Raw genomic sequence first — 23,468 nt, 5'->3', positions numbered from 1 at the left:
TGTTTTTGAACGCGCCATATAAAGAGAGTGTTTATGTCTTCTCGGTCCTGGGTTGGATTAGCCACTAAGACACTTGACCGGCGAGCATTTCAACAAACACGGTGCATGATACACAAAATACAGCGTCATTAATGTTTACATCGAATTTTTTTTCGAACACATTCAAGTGTGCAATCGCACAGCAAAATCAATGTGGGAATATTGAGATATTTCACCAGCTGCAGTGAAAACACATGAATATACAGTATATGCACACACACACACACACACACACACACACACACACACACATGTGTCTCATCTATGCCAACTCTACTCTGAGACACACCTTGATGTATCCCCAGGACACGGAGAACAGGTAGTTGGCCTCAGGCATGGTGCTGAGCTGTGCTGAGCCCCTGGCGCTCCCCAGCAGAAGCCCTGTATGCTCCTCTCTGAGGGGACCCCCAAGGCTGAGCTCAGCCCTGCAACCTGAAGCACAACAGCGCCGCCGAATCCCCGCCTTCCAATGGTCGACTACGGCGAAAAAGCCCCGGCTGAAGTGTCTAGAGAGGGGCTGTGGCGGACCCCCACGTCCCCATCCGAATGCGCCTCCTCATAGCGTCGCCCAGGGTTTTCCAGGATTGCAAGCCGTTGGCGAGAGTGATGGAATCCCCCCCCCCCCCCCCCGCCCCCCCAACCCCTCCCCACGGTTGCGATCAATATTCCCTTTGCTTTTCTTCGGTTCTCGCTGCCTGCGTCCGTTTCGCTAAACCTTTTTCTCCTCCTGCCACCATCCAAATGTCATCCGCTGACATGCAGGTTGGGGGAAATCCAGCCTTCCCTGGCCCAGATGTAGCGAGGCAGGGAGGAAGAGCAGACGGAGGGAGAAAGGAAACGAGAGACAGAGAACGGCGGCGAGGAGGGAGGGGAGGGAGGTGCGCTCTAGCTGTAGAGTCTCCTGTGGCAGACTGATGGGTTCTCTCGCTCTCTCTCTCTCTCAGTCTCTCTCTTTGCCTCCCACCCTCGCTAAACACTGAGCCATGCACAGCACTGCAGATAATCGGAGTTGGGAGAATCCCCCCACATCTTTTCTCTCTGTCTCCAGCTATTCCTCCCGAGCTCCTGAGCTCCCTGCAAACCCCCCTCCCACGGTCTCTCTTTCACCCCTCCCCGACTCGGACTCCCTCCCTTCCCGATTGGCTCTCCCTGCTCAGTAATGCAGAACAGATCACAACGCATACTGCGCAATGTGAGACTTCAAAGCACCAATGTGTCTATCGCATGGCTGAGGAGACGCTGGGTATTAATTTACCAGATTGGGGTTAAGTCTTTTTTTTGTTGTTGTACTTTGCAGCAGTAGATCAATTGAACTGCTGCACGCATTCTAGTTCACGTTTATTCCAGTACATTTTAAAGACCTGTTCTTGTTCTCAATTTCCGCTATTGTCCACACTAAACGAGGTGATGGGAGACAAACAGAGGAGAGTTTTATAGTCTGACGCCCACCAGAGTACCACCAATTGCACGTCAACCTGAACGCCATGGCAACAGAGTCACGTGGCCCATGTGATCGTTCTCACGGTGGTCCCCGCTCTAAACGCATTGCTTCACATCACACACAACCATGTACACAAGCATATGACACACAATCTGTAGCAGAGATGCACTGGATTGACATAACTAGGCTAGATATTGTAAAAAAAAAAAAAACAACAACACAGAATCACGGATGCAGTTTCTGTTAAAGAACGATGATGCTGATGTAAAAATCTCTTTTTTTTGTCAAAAAAAAGAGAGGCACTGATGCAAAATCACACCCTAATCTTTACGATGAATGCAATGGGATGATGATGTAATCAATCCGTTTGCCTAAAATGTAACTGTAGGATCCTGTTTTTATAATGTCTTGAATTTAAAAAAAAAGAAGCTAAGATTATGTATTTTGCCAGGGCTTTTTTTATTTCTTACAATGTCTTTTCTCTCCTGATCTCAACAGCTGAGACGAAGACCGCTAACATCGCCTTGACTGTGAACGTAGAATACCACTTTCAAAGCATGGGCTGCTTTCAAAACCCTGACTGCCAGAGGCAGTCCATGAAAATCTAAGAGAGCTCTAAAGGACAAAAAAAAAATTGAGTTTGGAATCAGAAGACTTTATTCCATTCAAAGGGAGCCGGTAATTGATTCTTTAGAGCAGTGGAGCTGAATGTCTGTGCGTCCGTCAGACACACAGACACATTTCCGTCAACCCGGGGGTCAAAAGGTTCAGCTCAGACGCACAACGTACGCTCACGACATGATGACCCGTGTATGAGTGTGTTCATCACAAAGGATTACTCAATCCATGGCATGAACACATACATGAGTTGTGTTAGCAAAGAGTGCTCACGCTGAGAACAAACCCCGGTCTGAGGTAACCTCGAGAAGTTTCATTGACGCCCCAAAAAAATTGTGGTTAGTTCTCAGAAGATGATGATGATGATGATGATGATGCCACATAAAGTTTGACTTTTCAAAATAGGTGCACACTGGAGGCATTGTCTCGCAAAATGGCAACGCAAAGTATATCTCTGGGTTGAAGTTGAAACACCTAAACTAATTAACATTGAAGTGTGTCAAAAGTTTTTTGGAAGTCAAATATGCCAGCACACTACTGTTTAGTCTCACTGGCGTGAATCCAAACAAGCAAGCCAAGATATTCACAACGCCAATAAAGCAAACTCGATTAAATATTTAATCCCGTTCTCCCATGAAACAACCTCTGATCAAACCAATGAATGAATACATGTTCATGAATGAGTGAATGCATAAATCACACCCCCATATGGCAGACCACACTCTCACAGGAACAACGCAAGCGGCTCCAAAACGAACTCACCTTTTTCAAACTTGTTAGAATGCCAAAGTTGTGCATGCGTTTCTCAGAACATAGTCCCATTGTCGCTCACACTAAAAAACAAACTGCAGAGCGGAAAGAAATCCTGTTGAGTTTCACGAGAATGAACTTGTCTGAGGCTCTGCCTGCTTCCTCCCTCAATGCTCTTCTCTGGAGTGAAGGCAGACAGGAAACATATAGCGATAAAGCTGACTTGACTGACTGGCCGACACGGTCGAACAAAAGGTCGATAGCTCCGCCCCCTCTGACACGGGCCTGAACATGTGTCCCCACCCACTTCCCTTAAACTTGATAGGGTAATTCAGTGCGCTTACTGGCAGACATCCTGCTTCCTAACGTGGCCTCAGGCCCCAAACAACTAACATACCTGAGTGCATCACTGAAAAGTCCCGGGAAACTTGTTGAGCACACGCAATCATCCACGCGGCGGACATTTAAAGGAAGTTCCCGCGCTCATTTCTTAGAGGACACTTTGACTTTGAATGAATCAGAACACAGTGGATTGCAGCCTGACTGCATATTGCGATACCTCGGCTGTGTCATCTGACAAAGTCCAGACTGATCCGATGCTGCCTCTGGGCCCCCCGTGCGGATGTTTGCTGTGTCAACACATGGCGGATGATACCGAGCGCCTTTTTCACAGATTAGCAACATTAGAAAAGGCATTTCCTAGAAGGTGTTGATAAGAACAACACACAAATAGGGGTTTGCAGTAAACGCAGGTTTTATATTTACCTTCCTACTTCTGGCTTATTTTCCATCATATCAGCACATTTCAGAGGTAATACTTTTCAATTACAATTAGGCACCAAAATCACTACTGCAGCTTGTCCGATCTGCTCACCACCCTCTCAGTCAAAGGGAATCACAACACTGTAATTTAATGTCCATTATCCCCTGCTGCAGCTACAGGGCCCACCACTACATCTGTTTCAATAATTTTGTCATTTTTTCCCCCTCTGAAGACGCCGGCGCTTCAAAGTTGAAGTGACCACACGTGAGTTAAAGTTTCCTACTTGCTCGCGCTCTGCTCGTGGAGGGTGGGGGGGGGGGGAGCTCGCACGCACGCAAACCCGCAGAGCGCCGAGCTCCTCTAACTGGATTCAGATGGCGGTGTTTGTCCAAGGCCGTCACCGGCATCGGCATGGAAGTGTGGCGAGGCTAATGATAGTGAGGAGGCAGAGGAGCCGCTCCCCATGCTCTGAGGTCACGGCGACCAGGCGGGCGGGCGGCGGGGTGTGTGGTCCCCACGGCGCCCCGGATACACCTGTGCCCTTGGACACTGGATGTGCGGTGACACCCTGGGGTTCGATTGTGGGGCTCTTTGTCAAACATCACGTCATTTAAAGGCTGGAACGGAGCCGCAAAAGCCCGCAGATGCTGCTTTAATGAAACCGTATTTGACGCCCGTTTGGCAAGTGGGCCGACGCGTCATTTCTTTGCCGTCCCTGTACAATTGCACAACGATCGAGAACACCGCCGGTCAACAATGCTTAGTGGTGGTTACTGGGTCGTACTGGGAGGACTGTGACTCAGGGCGAACAATGCGCCCGGTCTGCCTGGCGAGTGGCTGTGCTAAGTGTGCGTCTGCGGCGGCCTTGCGCTCATTGTCTTGAGGGTCGCAGTGACGCGGTCGTCTGTATGAGGCTCAACCCGGCTGAATGCATGGCCGAAGCGCGGCTATTGTCGTTGGGTAGTCAGGGAGTCGAGGAGAGGGGGCAGCAGCGGGAAATAAAAAGAGACAGGAAACTGGTTTTCACGGTCACAGTCACCCGTTACAGTCTGACGACGCCCCTCCTCATCCCAATCCACCTTCAGACCACAGTGCAGACTACAGACGGAAATGGACAACACCCCCGTGAGTGTTTATAATTTGACGCCGCCGTACTGTCTCTACTGGCTGCGCGGGCGTCGAGTAAGACTGTGCACTGTATAGTAATTTGGTTGAGCTCCGCACAAAATGAAATACGCAGAAAAAAAACGATCATCAAAGCAAAAGGAAGTAATTAGTTCCAAATAGCTGCTTTGTGTCGACTTGAAACACCACAATGTGTTTATTTAGATTCACTTCCACCCAACCAGAAAGCAGTTTTTTTTTTCCTTTAGATTCAAAACAACATGTTTTTTGATTTGATCTTTTTAGTCACGTAAGCAGGGATGTCTGGTGTTGTCTAGTGTTTTGCAGAGATATTCATGGGGCCCAGAGGATGTGCTAATGACCCCATCATCATCATGAGGTTGACATTTCTGTTTTGTAGTAAAATATCTCAACAACTATATGGATTGTCATGATTTTTTTTAGAAACAGTCATGTCCCCCTGAGGACAAATAGCTTCAGTGATCCTGTAGCTTTTCATATTGCATTTCAATTTGTCCAAAGCTTGCGAGGCTACTGACCTTACCGTCAGGCTCAGCTGTACTTATTTGCTAACTAGAAAATGTTATCAGGGCGAATTAGTATGGTACATTTATTCTTTTGACTCACCAAATGTTAAAAGTGCTTGCAGTAAATGTATATCTATTATATTGTTACATGCAACACTGTCCGCATGAGCACATTTGTAAGCAATGCAGAGATGTTGTGCTTGGACACACAATTAGCACATCAGTCATTATTTCAACCTTACTTCATTGTACATACACTACACATCATGTATTTGCCCCCCTATTAATATTAATATAAAAGGTGAACAAATGGAGTATCTGCAACAGAAAGAGCAATGAAGATATCTGTCTGTACTTCTTTGACTAAGATACAATTTGATTGAACGTAAGTGGAGCTTTAAAGCCAGTCTGGACTTTCTTCCATGAGTCCTGTTTTTCTGTTAATCTCAAACGAAAGTCTGGACAAAAGAATGTCTGTTGATTAAGCGTGACCTTTTATGATAACGTAATATGAGAAATTGGACCAATGTCCCAGAGAGCCAACATCCACACTCGCTTCACTTTGATTGACAAATGCATCTGTGTGCAGTTGCATTCATACTGCATGTGCATCTGAAGCTCAGCCTGGAGGTGAAACACACCCGACGTCTCACATAGTTTGTAAGGACATTGAAGAAGAACAGCGCTTTCCATGGAGTACAGGGGATTAGGTTACTTAAACAGGAAGTCAGTCGTTATGTATGCAAAAAAACAACGTGTTTTTACATTTCTTTATGACAGGGGACCCATAAAACATGATGCCAGGTCATGGACGACCACAGGGAGGCTGTTACTTTGCAAGTGCGTCAATGTGGCAAAAAGCAATTTACATTTTGCATCCACTGCGCAAATTGGCAACCGCACTGCAACAAAGGCTAATTGTACGGCTGTGTACAAGTCAGTCAGGTCACCATAACAAGCTCGGCGTCGATAGCGTATCACAGAATACACACTGTGGCAATAATAATTCTGTAACATTGAACAGGAGCTAGATCTGGGATTGAACATGTGAAATGGTCCCCTTTCCTCTAAATTCTTGTTAAGTTTAGGTTTGGGAGACACAACAGTGGAAAGAGTAGGTGTGCTGTGTTCCTGTGATCGTTGTCTCAGTGGCAATGCAGGCAATGACACAGTCACACATATGTTGAGAGTTTAAGGTGTAAAGATGTGATCAGAATTATAAGTCATTAAGAGCACATCAGTGTTTAAATCTTACAACTTTTAAACATACAATTTGTTTGTTAAAAGTCTCCGAAGACAGTTTATCAAAATGTTTGACCTCTTAGGATTTTAGGGAGGCACTACCTGACATTACTCTGTACAGACAGTTTAATGTCTCTTGCACAACAAGCTACAGGTCAGATCCATAGAGGACATGCTTGAAATCCCGTCTCTAGACACGTAAATGTAAAAACTTTCCGAGCAACTTCACAAATGCAAATGTCCACAGATATATTTGTGCATGTACAAAATATGCAGGATAAATTGCCCTACCTTATTAGAGGCCATGTCACTGACAGAGCGGTAGGTTTGGATGGTCTCCAACTGGTCCAGACACCAGTCCAGCTCCTCCATGGTCTCCATAGCCAGCTTCTGGTAGGACTCATCTGCCAACAGACACATGGACACGTATTCAGACCCGAGAGGATCCATGTCCATAGCGGAGCCCCCCGACACCATGCCTGGAGGTCCAAGGGTCCCAGTGAGGCTTGATCTTACGGAGGACTGGCCTGCAGGACATCCGGGAGACGCAGAGGAAGAGGGGGAGGTGTGTACACACAGCTCCTTCATCCTATTACGCTTCTCCACCACCTCAGAGAGTTCAGATAAACTGGAGGCTGGAGTTAGACTCTCTCTCTCTCTCTCTCTCTCTCTCTCTCTCTCTCTCTCTCTCTCTGTCTGTAGTCTCTCTCTCTACAACCCCTCGTTCCCTCGCTCTCTCCTCAAACCCCCTCCCACTCTGTCTGGTTCTCCCCGCCCACCCCCCTCTCAGACTCTCTCTCGTTTGCTTAACCCCCCCTCTTAGTATCACTCTGACTCTGCTGGACAAGTGTGTGTGTGCAAATGGTCTGCTGCATCCTGCTGTAATAGCGCCCCCTCCTCCCCCCGCCTTTAAACACATAAAAATGATGCACATACAGGTACAAACCCACTGCTTTATGATGTCTTAGACTCAAACAATTGGATCTCTGTATCTAGAAGAGGAAGAGTAGGACGGGGATGGAGGGTAGTAAAAGATAAACACCTACATTAACTTCATGAATGCAGTGTGTCACTGCTGCAAAGGCAAATGCTTCAAACTACGACTTCCTTTCTGAAACATTCGCAGACCACTTCAGGGCTCTACTGCATGTACTTCAGCATCTACTTTGCTGAACTGCAGCGAGAGCAGCACACACCGCACCGCCACCATCCACACACTGGTTCTCGCCTCTCTAAACCTTTCTGAGGGAGAAAAAAAATATATATCAAACATCCAAACTTTGTGTTTATGCAAGCAACACGAGAGGCAAACTTTGACTCCCTGAATTTGGGGGGGGGGCGACCAGGCCGGGGTCTCTCTGTGTGCCAAAGAAACTAAAACACTTCCTCTTTGGCCCTGAACTCGCGCAAAACACGGAGCGGAGTTACTGAATAGTGGAGTGACTGCGGACGACAATCGTAGCTCCGTCGTTAGCGGCTATGCCTCACATGTGGCCGGCCGCAAACTTCAGAAGGAAAAGAAGGAGTTTAAGAGAAAAGCGCTGAGATGATGAAAAGACAAGGAAACAAATTAAGAAGGATCATTCCCTGATATACCCGGGAGAATGTTGATTCGACAAATCTCGGCCCCAGAGGGAGTAAATGCAGAGCACATCTGGCTCTCCCCACCTTCCTTTCTCGATGGAAAAGACTGATCCCGACTTCATAGGGCTCCACACATGGAAGACATTTACCCCATATGCTTAGCACAACAGGACAGCCAGCGTGCTGCTCCCCAATTTACGTCAGTGTAGTGGATCAAAGCACTTCAAAGCACAGTGATGGCGCACAGACTCTGAACCAGCGGCGTTTCACAGAGAACCGCTGAACGATATCAGAACAACATGATGGCAGCGAGCGTTTAAACTCAACTGTGGCTATTAGAAATCATGCCACCGCTTCCTCAGGTTACAGGAGCGTGACTGCTAGCACTAGCCTCATTCCTCAGGTCCAACCAATTTTTCCTTTACTTGGGCTCCAGGTTGGAGAATTCAAAGAAGCCCTGGCTACAATATGATGCCGGACGCCAAGCTCCGTGGTTCAAACTATTCACAGGAACCACTGGAATCCAGGCCATGTAAAAGTCAGTGACACGGAGCAGAAAGCACAGCATGAAAGCAGCTCATGCACAAGGTGGTGAGCTGTTGAAACGGGGTATACACCAACGTGCGGCTGTCTTGAGCCATAGGGGCAGGAGATGTTGCCAAGAGAGTGCGACCACATCCTAACCCCGCTTCCTCCAATGAGAGCGTATAGAGACATTATTATATTTGACATTTTAGGACGTCGTGAACCATCAAAGGATTGCCTCATCCACACCGCCTGTACGACCGGGGACTCGGGTCATTTTGAAAACTGACGGCTGATCACACACAAACTCCGGAATCTGATGGCAGTAAAAAAAAAAAAAAACCCCTCAGATGTAGACCGAAGAACAAACATTTACTGGTTTTGACTCGGTGCCATTTGCCCACAGCAAGAACACTGAAACAGATCTTTACACGTTCATCTGTTGTGTTTCCGGAAAACGATAACAGCTGGATGCTTCTTTAACATGACATCTGACAACAAAGTTGTAATTAAAACAAAGTTGTGTGCACACACACACACAGGAGAAGGAGATGGGACTGCTGAATCCATCTCTGCCTGGGGTTGATCATAAATACAGTGCTAAATGGGCTGACAGACATTTCACAATGTCACCAGTCAAAGGTGGCGTGACGCACTTTCAGTCTGAAAAACCTGCTCCCAGACAGAGTGCGAGGTACTTTTCCAGCCTGTTTTTTCACTAGAAGTTTTTTTTTTCTTCTTCGATGAGTCCTAATGCTTTGGCCATATGCTGGAGGCTGCCGAGAGGACAACAGACCTCAGTGTGCAGACAGACCTCGTCGGCCTCCCCTCGCGTCCCCCCCTCCCCCTTTTCCCCTCCAGCTCCTCTCCCCTATAGGGCCACAGACCGGCCTCTGTGAGAGCCATCAACTGCACAAAAAGCAGCCGGGCTGCGCTCAAACATCCACCCCACCTCCATTCCCGCCTGAAACACCTTCCGCTCCCGTCCACCTCACACTGCCCCTCTCTGTGCTCTCAACCTAACCCCGAAAAACCGGCTTCCTTTGCTGTCTGGCAGAGGTTTGCTGTGCAGCGCTGAGCGGCTTCATCTATTCCACCACCGACTGATAAGCTACAGCCGCTAATTCAGTGAAAGGAGTGTCGGAGCTGTTTGTTTGAGATTAGTTTGGAGTTATCTGACTCACAAGCAGTATTGTTTCATTGTTCTAGTTGTTTTTGATATATTTGGAGAGCTTTTTCTTTTGATTGTTTGTAGTTTAGTCTAATATTTTGTTGTTGTTGTTGTCTAGGTTTACTTGGTGTGTTGGTTGTTCATTTATTTGTTCATGGGGTAACGCTGTGGGCACCTGTGGTTACATCTAGGCTGCAGGTACAGGACCAGCATGCACCTGGGTAGGCTTATGTTTTTTTCCAGCACAGGAGAGGCAGCATGGGGAGTTCCTTTGTTCTTTTGTTAGTTTGCTTGTTTCATTTAGTTGAAATACATTATCAGATAAACAGAATCCTGCGTGGACAATGCATTCTTTTGGCTGCGTAATCCACACACCAAAGTGATTTATTAAAATGTAAAGATCCGCATCCAACATGAAAGGGACATTATAATGCTGTTGGGTAGTTTAATCCATGGTAATACTAAAACAATGTTTCCTAAGCTTAACCTGCAGAGCAACTAGTTACTGTAGCTGTCAAATACATGCCACAATAGTATTTAACCCTCTGAAATGAAGTAGAGCAGAAATATAAAGAAAAAAAACACTAAAACACCCAAGAACTTCAAAACTGCTCGTAAGTACTTGAATAACTGACCATAGTTACTTTCCACCAGCTGCAACAGCGAGCATGTGCGTGTAAGCAGCTTTACTGGTTTGATTCTTCCTGTCGTCTTTGTGTTTTCGTGGTGACTTTAACACAGTGACTAACACGTTTTCAGTCGTGTTTATTCATACTAATTTGACTTGTCAGGAAATAATGAGGCTCGAGACAACGGAGGGTCAATGAAGAAGACTCGAGTCATCGCTGATAAATCTGCATGTACGCAAACACACATTCCTCATGCTGACCGCACCACATTGTGAAAGACCAAACACACTTTGAATCAGACATGTGCACATGCTCAGTGTAGTGTGCGTTTGACTTCGCACCTCACAGGAAGCCGAGACAGAGAGGGAGCGGACAGTGAATCACTTTGGTATCATCCCCAATCTACGTCAGTTTACTCATAAGTTCAAGGAAAGAGAGAGAGAGAGAGAGAAAGAGAGAGAAAAACACCTTAATTCTGTCAAATATTTGTTCAATCAGATAGCAACACAAAGGAGTTGTGTAATGCATACTTGTGAACAGTCAGCTATGTACACAACTGCTGGGAATACAGTATATCTTGAATTTGATCAGTGACTTTCCTACTTGAGTAAAACAACCTTTGCTTTTGTCATTTGCATTGTGTTTAAAAAGAATTTGACAACATTAAAGCTTCCTCATTGCAACATGTTTCCCCACATGGTGTTGTATATATATAAAAAAAAGTATAATTCATGTACTTGTCTCTGTTATATCTGCATGGGGCTATTTTAATGCATATATTGTTTCATTTTGTTTGTTTTGCCTAAAAACAAATTGGATGCAAGGTATGTTGTTTCGATACAAGTGACCTGTATGAGACATTTGATATACTGTCATAATAATAATAATAATAATGAGAGAGGTGTGATGTTTAAGGGAACTTGGTGGAGTACATTTACAGTAGGTCCTGCCCTGAAACCGCACCATCACACGCTGCTCACAAACAACCTCAACCATTTCTCCGGATTACGTTTCCTCATAGTTTACAACTAGGCCAAATCTCCTCACCTGTCAAAACAAAAGGCATCAACGGCGACACTGACAGCACACAGCTCATCGGGGCCAGTTTGACAGCTCCTTCACAATGCATGTGGGAGCTGGTGTTGGCACAGGCCGGCTTGAGGGATGGGCCGCAGCAAGGTTTATGAGTATGCTGACGTCAATGACATAATTCAAATACTTAACCGGGCTGCACGCTTCCAGCGCCCCAGATCCTCTCCTCTGGCTGCGGGCCTGGAAGACCTGTCATGGATTCCTGCCGCGCGGCAGAGTAACTACTGCGGAGGGGGAAGCGGAGCGGACTGCCCAGACTGGAAATGGCAGGTCACATTTGACTTGTCAGGTCGGGTTGTGGTCAGCTGTGTGTGTGTGTGTGTGTGTGTGTGTGTGTGTGTGTGTGTGTGTCTACCCAAATCAGCTTGTTCATTATTCTAAATGTGACGGAGTGCACTTCATCATTATTCATGATTTCTAGGTTGGGGGACGTTAAGCACAGCGAATGGCCGCTTGAGAACACGGCTCCTCCAAGAATCAATATATTTCGCCCCAAAAATACTCAAATAATATTTTTTTTTTTAACTTATACACGGTCAAAATGTCGGGGCCGAAATCAAGAACAAGGAAAGCAGCAGGAAAAAAAAAATAAGTATACAGTTTGTCACATACACAGAATCTGAACATTTTAAATGCATGTATGTGAGATTTTGAAGACTAATAAAATATAAATTGAAAAAATGAAAAAGTAATGATATCTAAAACCTATCTCGAGCACAAACAATATGGCCCTCATTCAAGAAATAATTCAAAATACTCTATTGGGATTAACCCAATCCATTTCATCAGAACCACACAACAGTGCTATTACATAGAAGATGCTAATGCTCACACAATTTACCAGGCCGTTAAAAACAGACACCACTGCTTTGCATTGTTCTTACAATAGGTCTAAATATGCTCAGACAGACCTGAACATATACAACTACACACAAACTCTCCTGCCCTGATTTAAAAGTGACATTTTGTTTTTATGGGGCATTAAAGCGTTAATAACAGGTGATTAACAAATGTCATTGGTTCTTTGTGTTCTGTCAGAATAACCTGTTTCCGATCAGTCTAAATTACTTCTACTCCAGGACATGTTTACACAAAGAGACAAAAGATGGATGAGTAATGTACTGTAATGTTATGTGGGGCCCCGCACCCTGGGCCGTGTGTCAGGTGTTCTTGTAGTTTCAAGGCAGAGGACGTGCATGCTTGACTTAACAGGAACCCCATTCAACAGCTGAATGCTGTATTATTTCTGCACGGGTTGAACTGCAGCGGCTGGCCGACATCCCACGCAGAGATGAGACAAGAGATCGACACGGGTGATTGTCAAAAAAGGTTCAGGGGTGCCGGCCAGATGAGGAGACAGTTTTGGACCCGCAGAGTGATACAAGCAAACATGAAACCAGCATGAGCGCTGACCTGGACGTCGACAGCGGCATCCGATATGAACAAACTTGAGAGATGCTGTTTTTAAGTGCATGTTTTAGTCGATGAACATATTAATTGTGTACCTCAGAAACAGCTGCTTAGTTTTCCAGATGAATTATGAATCGTGATGTTAATATAAATCAGTGGTTCTCAAACGTTTTCTGTCACGCCCACTAAACCAGATCGCTCCATCTGACGAAAACTAATAACGTGTGCAACCACTTTGTTAAAACAATGCAAATAAAGTTCACAATGTGCAAAAAATAAATCATGTTTGGCAAAAAAGATTACCAAGAAACCCTGTTTTTTCCCCATAGTTATCTGCTGAAGTGTCCTTGAGCAAGACACCGAAGCCCCAGAGCTTCACAGCAGCACAAAGCTCCTTAATTACTCAGGATGGTAAAATGCAGAGAATAATTGCCACACTGTGGGATTAAAGGATTCTGCATCTCCGCTGCGCCCCACCTGTAATACCTCCGCACCCCACCAGAGGGTCGCGCCCCACAGTTTGAGAACCACTGACATAAATGAATCAATAACGTTACGCTCAGCCATTTCTGTAATACTGTAACTCGGGTCACTGAGTGCAGACCACCTGAAACATTTACTTCTCAAGGGATTGTGTAAACATTTATTTCTGAATGCCATTCAAAAGGAAACATTCACCCGAGAACATGCCATGATATTTCACATCCCCATCTTGTTCTATGACTAATCACGGACCCTGGAGTCCCGACCGCCTGCGACGATGTTCACCCAACGCTAGTGATAATAACCGTTACGGATTAATCAGCGGTCCTTGACGGTGAAAGTGGTCACGATCTGAGCATTTTCCCTCAAAAGTACTATTTATCAGACACAGAGCAAAGCCTATTATCTGGATCGGTCAGGGAAGAGGGAGCCCTTTGTTGGCGGCCGGGCTCACTGGCCTGCATGTGATGGGGCCAGATGTGAAGCGTGAACTGCAATGTCACATCGTGTCACATGATAAGAATTACGATCCCATCACGTTACTGGAGTAAAACGCTCACAGTGTAAACAGCAGTGACACACATACACACACACACACGCGCACTTTTATCTTTCCTGTGCACTTCCACCCGCTGCATGTGGTCACGTTCAGGCTCTTTTTGTTTATTCCATCCAATGTGACCTTTAATTATTATCGCATCTGATTAAAAGTTTCAGAAACTGTGACGCCTCTCTTTGACCTTTTGCTGTGTTTTTCCTTCTGTCCCAACTCACTCCCGGCAACTATCTGGCATATCTCGTACTCTCGTCTGTGTCTTAACTCACCGTCTTCCTGCAGGATGACACACAACAACCGAGTCTATTAATTTCTAATGTTTTTCCCCAATACTTCACTGTGTCTGTCTCGTATCCTTTGATAAGAGATAATCAATGTTTCATAGACTTCATAATCAGCCACCTACACAGAGCTCATGCCCAGAAAGAGGAAGGTATTAAATCTTTTTTTTCTTCACAACTGGGGATATTCCCTCACCGAACACAGACGCAAAACAGGAAAAATCTGTTCTCCCTTTCCGGTCAAAGAGTCGATGCAAACTAAACAGAAAGCAGCACCAGAGAGGATATGAGGGCATCTTTCCTTATGAAATATCACAAGGAAAGACGCCCTCATATCCTTGTTAATTGTTGTAGTCGTCTCCTAAAGAATTGCTATTATACACTGGAGTAGCAGGTGTACTGAATGTCCTTTGTATTCTCCGGAAAAGATGACGCCAGTAATAGTCTCTGGTGACACAAGAGTAGGACGCTGAATTAGAAACACAAATGCCCTGTGTGTCAGAGGTTTCAAACCAATTTAAAGTTGGGGTTAATCATACTTGTTTTTCTCATTTCATCTTCTCCATGCCAATAACGAGATGCTTTCCCACGTCAGAGATGACTCCGCAAAGGTCAAGGTTTGTGAGAAGTGTGGAGGAGGAAGGACAATAAGACTGGCAGTTGTCTTGTATTTTTTCCTGCTGCGGGACACTCCTTATCAGCCCATCTGGGTTAGAAGGAAGTGGAGAGCGGCCGTGTGCAGGCCGCGCTGACGTCAATCAGGCTTGAAGAACCAGTGCAGCAGAAACCGAGATCTCCGCCTCCCTCCTCCTTTTTCTTTCACCTTATATGGTTCTCGCCCTCTCGTTCCTTCACTCCGTCAGTGCATGGGAAGTTTTGTCACAGTTTATTTTATGAATTAACTCAGAAGATCCCAGCTTCTATTTGTGAGTGAAGACACCAGTTTGTGACGGCGGCGTGAACATCTATTAGCGTTGACATGGAAATGTTCGCGAGCAATGACGGCTCTCCTCAAATTAATCTCGAGCAATTCAGCATTTGCATGCAGAGGGCTAAATATTAAATGTAAATATATCCTGTGTTTGCAAGAGCACATATTATCACAATCTATTTTATCTGTAGTAATTTGCTTTAGGCTACTGTTAGTTATTGTTTAACATTTGAAATTGTGTTGTCAACTGTGCATTTTTATCTCTGGCTTTGATGCATGAAACTGCACGCATGAGGAGTCACATGAGTGGACTATCTTTCACTCTTTTGCATCTTTCAAATCCTCCAAACGCCAAACTTGTCTTTTGATTTCTTAACATGCATACAACTACCACAGTTAAGACAATGCATTGCTTTTGCAAGGCCTATGATAGGTCTCACCTGACAGACAGACTTTGGTGAGAGAAGGCTGATTCGCAGCAGGAGACCTCCTGCAACCAGAGAGAAACAAGCCAGAAACTGTTAAAATCAGGTGTTTGACAAAAAGGTTGCATTATTTTTTTTTTCCACTATGCAATTTGGTTAAAGCAGCAGTCATCGTTGCCACAGCACAAACACAAAACAGCTCCCTCGGTTCTCTGAACTTGGACTCAGGTCAGGTTTTCTTCCACGCGACATCGTCGTGTTTCATTCAGTTTTGGCTCGTAGTGACCTCTCTTTGAGGTTTGCATGGACTTCTGGAAAACCTGATGCAACTGCAGTCACTGACCTGGTTCAGTGACCAGAGGGAGCTTTCATGCACATATGAGATGAGGTAAACCCCCCTTCTAGCAAAAAAATGAAGTGAAATGTCACACGATGCTGCTGCAAACCAGCTTTTGCATCCACAGCGCAAATCTATCTGCATGTGTGAATCCACACTTGGATTAACTTTAGCGCTTCCTTCACGAGAGAAAGCTTTACAAATATCGGTGATGCATTGGCGCCCCCAAGTGAGGCACGTTGGCATCTGGAATTAAAGCGTCTAAAACGTATTTCTGAAAGCTAAAAAAGATGCATGAAGATTTCCTTAAAAAAGCATGTAGTCACTCTCTCACACACACACACACACAAACAGATAGTAGAATAAAATTATGAGATGATTTACTTATTGGATGCACACTGTACATTCGTCAAGGTGGTGAAATTGTTCCTGACAGTCCGAAGGCTTGCCAGAACCTATACAAATAAAATAAAACACAAAAAGGAATGAGAATAAGAAGTTGCAACGGCTAGCTTGAAGTATGTGAAACATCAGCATGAAAAAGTATAAAAGGTACATAGAAATATTATGGACTATTACAAGTTGACACTCGCAGGAGGCTAAAGGGAATACACTTATTTCACTTCTATAACGTTCAGAGTCTTGTGATAAAGTGATGGCTACTCAAACATGTTTTATGTTATTTATTTATTATGTTATTTTGCTTAAAAATGCAGCTGATTATGCAAACTGACTGACGTATTGTTTTATCTGGGTAACGTAAGCAGTGACTGTCTCTCGATGCTCAATGGTGCCTGTCACTTCCATCCAAATCACTTCTTAACCTTCAGGACGTGCAGGTCAGTGTGTTCATAAACCTGGATTTTCTCTTAAAAATGTCATGTAATCAATAACTGCTGCAATCATTGGGCTGCAACCTGAAATACTGCACCTTATGACCAGCAGCACAGAGCATCCACTATCTCCCAAAGTTTCATCATCACATGACATTATGGTGGTTTGGAGCTAATTGTGACCACCAGAGAGCAGAATGTTACGGACCAATTCATCTGCTGTTGAAGTTGTTTTCAGTTACAAACGTCCTTGCCATGCTCTTTAAGGCCACCAGGGGGCGGTCAGGATAATCACACCAAAGTGAGTGTGTTACTTTCTGGATTCATTAGGAGGTGCTTCACATCTCACATCTTAAAAGCCCTTGGGTGAAAAATGAGTTTGCCAAAAAAAAAAAAAAAATGCCACTTAGCAGAACATCAATAATGACTGACGTCATCTGGAGCAGATTTATTACCTGAGCAAATGGAGTCACAATCAAGTCCTCTCCATGCCTGAAAAGGGATGTGAAAACTATCAAAGACCGACAAAAATACACTGTTGAACATAGTAGACCTAACACAGTCTTTTGTAATGACTATTTCCACTTTGGGCTGGGCAATATGAGGATATATGTCGTCAAAAATATGTATTAGAATGCCTATTATTTATATATAGTTTCTATTGTGACGTTAAAAAAAAACAGCAGACAAACTGTGTTGCTGTAAAACACACATTTTACATTGTGATCCTTACAAAGTTAAAGAGAAAGGTAAAAACAAGAAGAGCCCGTATTATGGTTCCTAAAGTCTGCCACCTGTCCTGTAAATATATTTATCAGCTACGTACAGTCAGCTTGGCTTTCTCTTTACTATACACACACTCTACATGGTTATTGAGAGGAGATTTCGGCCATATTGCCCAGCCCGATATCAACTTACAGTTCTCCAACAATGGAAGAGTTCCGAGACAGGGACTTGGGCGATAGGTCGTAGTCGCTGTCGGAGCGGTACAGGAAGGACTCCCGACGCTGGCTGTGGCCCGCCTGGTTGGGATGGAGAACCAGACCTGAACCCGGGGATGCCTGCAGGTCTGAAGGGCTGCAGCACAACGATGGACCATTTTCCCCTTCAAAGCTGAAAGAAGACAGAAAGATAAACCGATCAGCAATCAAGAGGAGAGTGGCTAAAAGAATATGTCTGATCGATCATCAATCTCATCATTTCGATTGCCTATCAAGTCATCATCATTATGTACTGAGTACTTTCAATAAGCTGCCACTAAGTACTGGCTTGCGCAACATGTTCACAAATCCCATCCAGGAAAGAGATGATTGCATAAACCATACAATGATTACTCACCCGTCCATCTACGGCCTGAAAACCAAACTATTGTGCTCATTAAATAAGTATGCTTTACTCGTCAGTGAGAGGAGATTTGTGTATCGTATGGCGCTCTGCTTTGGGTCTCACTGGAATACTGTCCATCCATGACAGCTCCTTGTGGATGAGCTCCTCATGACGCGATGTCAGACATATTTGAGTGTTTTTTTATTCCGCATTGTGTATTCTTATCATGACAGAAACACTCAACCAAATCTATGGATCGACTGCATGTTGTCGTGTTTGTGTGTACCTGCTGTTTAATCTGGAAAAGATGATTCTGACTCTCAGTGCTTGAGATTCATGTTTTTTTTTTACATGGTGCCTGACAAATAAATCAAATCAGGATCAAATAAAACGAAAAAATAGAAAACATGCAACATTTAATCAAATAGTTTAAAGCCTAAGCTAATTTCCAATGCTTGGTAATGGCTTTGAAAAAAAAACCAACATCCACAGTTCAATTGAAAAATAAGCAATTATAGAAGACAAAGCTATCAGACAGACGGAAAGAATCCTATCTGTGAACTTATCAAGACATAACTAAATCCTCAGAGCGCAAGCTAGCAAGCAGTCGGTGGACATGTTTTGTGGAAACATAATGCAAATATCTACAGTCCATCTACCCGGCATGTTTGCTGATGTCACAGAGAAACCGCCACAGATGCAGAGAGGATATGATCTGTGGGTGCAGAAGGAGAGGACAAGCTATTGTGTAACCAGATGATCAGGTCGGATGTAGTTTAGACTGAAAGGTCAAAGTATCAATGCCCCGAGGGAATAACAGATGCCACAAATCATGAATCACCCAGTTTAGCTTGGCTACTATATGGTGCGTTAATATCGTATTCTTCATTTCAGATGCAGCCGAAAAGTGTCCGCAAGAAAGAAAAGAACAATCACACATTGTATTGCTTTCATAAACACACTCAGTACTCCGTCAACTTCTCTAAAATCTATTAGTGGACCAACTGTCCCAAACATCACTGAACCATTTGCCCCACATTCATGCAACATGTGGGATTAAACGGGCACATATCCCACTGAGACGCTCTCAGTCCCACACCTCTGCCAGTAAAGCTCAGATTAATGCGAAATGTGCAAACACTGATTACGCACAGGCGGAGCGAGAAACGTCATCTCTGTTGCCCTTTGCGTCATCCAAATCCCAACTTCACACAACGGCAACAACATACTTTATCTCCACAGATGTCGTCTCTTCATGTGACAGAAGCGGTACACCACTGTATGGGATGCAGATCCTGATCCTAGATACTGTAAACTCACAGCAATGATCTGCTACAAAGTGTTGTAATACAACTTTTTGGGAAGAATTTCTTTTGGCAATGTGCCATGAAGCTCAAACTTCGACCAATCGACCAATCATCATCACCAACCATCCGCAAACACCCCGACACAATTGGAGAAAGCAAAGAAAGACAAAGAGGCTTGAAACACTCAAAAGAGACGGCAGTCAGAGATGAAAAGTTTAGCTTAATAAGATATTTTCAAGAAAGAATAATTAAAAGATTAAAAAAAAGTCACCTGGGAGCCGAGAGGTGGACTCTACTGACCACTTCCTCGCTGAAGTCAAAGTGCCCAGCCCTGCACCTTGGGGATCTCCGTGGCATTTTTAGCTCTCTTTCACCTACTCCGGTCATCAGGCAACAAAAAGCACTGATGCTGTGGCTGCTCACTTGCTCACACACACACACACACACACACACGCGCGCGCGCACACACACACACACACTGACAGACCCGGTTCCTGTGCAGTATGAGGCCACGTGCTGGAACAGCGTAGGCTTGGCAGACGCTAACAGGCAGATCTAGGCTGGAGCACTCGCAGTTGCTCTGTTTATCTGACTGCCTGTCCTCTTCCCCTCTATATTAAGCCACTGCAGATTAGTCAGTGCGTTCATCATCCCAATCGCTCTTCGATTGGCTACCTATGATGTCCTATGAATGCACTGGAAAATACAGATTTGAATTCATTTCTCAACTTTAAAATAGTCTTGGGTGTAGATAAACAATGGTGAAATAATAAGTATCAATACGTATTATTGTCATTTACTGAGGAATATAATAATCTGCTTGCATAACCTTTCAGGTCACATCTACTTAATATCACAATCATCACAATTTTGGAAAATTGACCATTTCAACTTTGGAAATAATCAAGCCAAACCACAAAGGTTGATGTTTCTTCTATTAAGAATTGAAACAGCATCATCGGGAACACAATAGATAGATAGATAGATAGATAGATAGATAGATAGATAGATAGATAGATAGATAGATAGATAGATAGATAGATAGATAGATAGATAGATAGATACTTTATTAATCCCCAAGGGGAAATTTGTTGTCATAACAGCAGTGCCACACCCTTTACAGACACCAAATGGAACAAGAGAGTACAGCGAGACCACGAGCTGCTAGTAGGATAGAGGTGTGCGGGACAAGGTTTCCAAGATGTTGTTGAGAGATAAAACAGTCCAACATGGTCGCCAAAAACATTCAAAGAGATGCAAGAATCATTCTAACTAATTTCAGTGATGAATGTCTTCATTTACAGACAGGACTTCACTTCTTTGTCGGACCGACAGTGTATAATAATTCAGTGCTAATGTACCACCATGTGTGTATATGTCGTATATCCACATCAGTTGAGTTCATTTATCCCCAGAGGTAACATCATAACACATGGCATTTGGAAGAGAAGAACCAGAACCTCCTTTTATGATCGAAATGCAGACGCAGGAAACAAGAGAACAAAAGAAACAGGCTTGCTTTCTTAAGCAAGACCGCTGCTATGTTCAACAACTCCCCACCGTACACACCAGACCCAGGGAATAGAGCGAAAGAGGACCGTGGCTCCACACACACGCCTCCTGTGTGAGTAAAACCTGCAGATCGTCATGACACTGTCAGTTCGAATTTTGATCGGAAGGGTTAAAAATCTCAACCTTGAGTAAAGCAAAGCCCAACATTTCAACAAAAGAAACATTTCATGATGAAATAGTGTCCTCATATTTCAAACATTTCAACACATAAAGGAGAGTACAACTGTTACGTCGTGTTCCCAGAAAGCAGCACAAGATTCTGGAGGAGATTTCTATGATAGACGTCCTACTGCTGCTCCCGAGTGAACTGTATATCATCTATTGTATATCTGTTCATCCTGGTGAAGGAGTCCTCCTCTGCTGCTTTTCCAAAGACGTTGTCATTCCTTTTCTTTGTCGTTAGAGTTTGTTATCTGAAGGATAATATTTGAGCATGTTCAACGACGTTGTACGAGTTGTGAATCCCGAGATAAACATCTTGACTCTATAAATACACTTGACTTTGAGATATGCGGGGAACGGCAGACAATTATCATCGGCAAACTCTTCATATGCTATTGGCACCATCTGTTTCCAGTGTTTCACATGCCAATTAATCTCTTTGACGTCCCTGAACTCGAGCTCACCCTGAAGCAGGGACGCTGTTGGCAACTTGAAATAAACTACTGCTAAATAAGAGTCTGTGTGAGTTCATAAATACGTCTCAATAAGCATGCACCTGTGTCTCTGTCTCTAAATGCCTTTTATTTATTGCATTTTTAGAAAGCCAAACAGTGAAACCAAATAAATCGCTGAAATAACTACCAGAGCCTCACTGGAAAGACATATTGAAGAAAAGATTTGTCCTGAGGTCAAATTCACGATACTGTGCTTTCAATGATTCCCTCAAATACTCCGAAAAAATACGACTCTTGAGTTTATGATGAACTTGATTGGAAGCAATATTTCCCCTGCATGAACAATGCAAATCAAAATCCAAAATAATATCAATAAGTCTGATCGTAACAGCTGGAAAATAACACTCAAAGTCGTAGAGCGTGTAATAAACAGAGCAAAAGTGTTCCAGCTCCTGACCTTTCATCCAGAGTAATGCAACTCATGCGTATGAAAAGGCAGTAGAGCAGAGTTTGAGAGTTATAGAGATGGAAGCAAGTGAAGGGAGCCCATAATAACCTGTAGTTTAGTGTGTGTGTGTGTGTGTGTGTGTGGGGGGGGGGGGGCATAGAGGTTCAAACAAAGGATGATTTATGTGGCAAATTGCGGTTCAATAAAGTGAAGTAGTAGCTATCATAAAATCCTTACACAGTAATTCTACCATGGAAACAGCCCAGAGTATTCTGTCTCAGAGGTAGACACACCAACAACAACAACAACAACAACAACAACAGTGTCTTCAGTTGAATGACTGCCAACATTTTGTACCATCTGATGCCTTTGAAATGAGCAACATTTCTGTTCTTATCTGGGGCACAGGGGCACAGTTATGAATGGAAGAAAACACTTAAAATTTTTAAAAAAAAGGGAGGTGTTGATGAACCAAAAGTAAAAATTGAAATGTCGACGTTGCTGCTCATTTGCAAATCTAAAGTTGGAGGTAGATGGAATATCAAGAAAGAATACAAACAAACAATATGAACAAAAAGATCAGCAGAAAAATAGCAAATGACCATGAAACGTTATTATATCAGATAACAAATGAATATAGAATATGAATCATATGCAACATTGTGACGCTACTACTATATGCAAACTGAGCCGTGAGCATTGTGTCTGTGCTACGGCTCGGTGGTGAGCAGGGTCGTCCTTCAATCGGAGCATCGGCGGCTCGATACCCCAGCTCCGTTAGCCCATGTCGATGTGTCCTTGAGCAAGGCACTTAACCCTAAATTTCTCCCGTAGCTGCGCCTACGGTGTGCGAATGGTTGCTAATACTGACGTGGCTCCTCCCCTCAGTGTGTGAACGGGTGAATGATGTCATGTTTCTGAGCCCTACCTGTCGGGGTCGGCCTGTGTGATGTCGATGCGGGGCAGAGACGAGATGGGCAGGCTGGAGGGTCTGGTCCGGGTCACCGGGTCTTCTTCGGGTGTGAGCGACCTCACCCGGTCCCTCCCCTTTTCCACCTGTCGCCAGGACAACGGAGGCAGCTGCAGGTTGCCAGAAAACCGCCTGTGGACTTTGCACACTTCTACCCCGAGTGTGTTGCCGGTGGAAAATTGCCCCACAGAAGGCTCCTTCAAAAAAAAAAAAAAGACAATTTCATGATTATTAAGATGATGCAGATTCCCTCTGATAAGCTTTGTGGTGAATAAAGATACTTTTGTGTTTGTGACACGTAGTTTTCCATGAAAGGATGTACTCAATCGAGAAAGAGACAAAAGTCAAAGCAATGAAAAGGAAACTAATAAAAATAAATTTAAGAATGACGTAATGCATAATATAAAGGATTTGGGGATGAATAAAAGAAAATATTGGTGAAACCAATTTAGCACATATCAACATA

General features: G+C 44.2%; 1 protein-coding gene across 2 annotated transcripts in view; it reads right to left on the bottom strand.

The window, feature by feature from the left end:
• The window catches only part of LOC137803611 (3',5'-cyclic-AMP phosphodiesterase 4B-like), a 44,178-nt gene that overhangs the window by 5,019 nt on the left and 15,691 nt on the right, over positions 1-23,468 (bottom strand). The window contains exons 4-9 of one of the 2 annotated variants that reach the window (XM_068602235.1): positions 22,961-23,199; positions 17,681-17,875; positions 17,218-17,254; positions 16,314-16,384; positions 15,608-15,657; positions 6,797-6,909 (exon numbers count right to left, since the gene is read on the bottom strand). In XM_068602235.1, coding sequence (XP_068458336.1) covers positions 6,797-6,909; positions 15,608-15,657; positions 16,314-16,384; positions 17,218-17,254; positions 17,681-17,875; positions 22,961-23,199 — 705 coding nt within the window. Of the gene's footprint in view, positions 1-328; positions 631-6,796; positions 6,910-15,607; positions 15,658-16,313; positions 16,385-17,217; positions 17,255-17,680; positions 17,876-22,960; positions 23,200-23,468 lie in introns of those variants that run through there. The other variant, XM_068602245.1, reaches the window with a different exon arrangement.

This window comes from Clinocottus analis, unplaced genomic scaffold (genome assembly GCF_023055335.1).
Source record: "Clinocottus analis isolate CAN_PGR_092001 unplaced genomic scaffold, fCliAna1.0.p SCAF_11, whole genome shotgun sequence".
Taxonomy (NCBI): domain Eukaryota; kingdom Metazoa; phylum Chordata; class Actinopteri; order Perciformes; family Cottidae; genus Clinocottus; species Clinocottus analis.
This window is presented reverse-complemented; position numbering and strand designations above follow the sequence as displayed.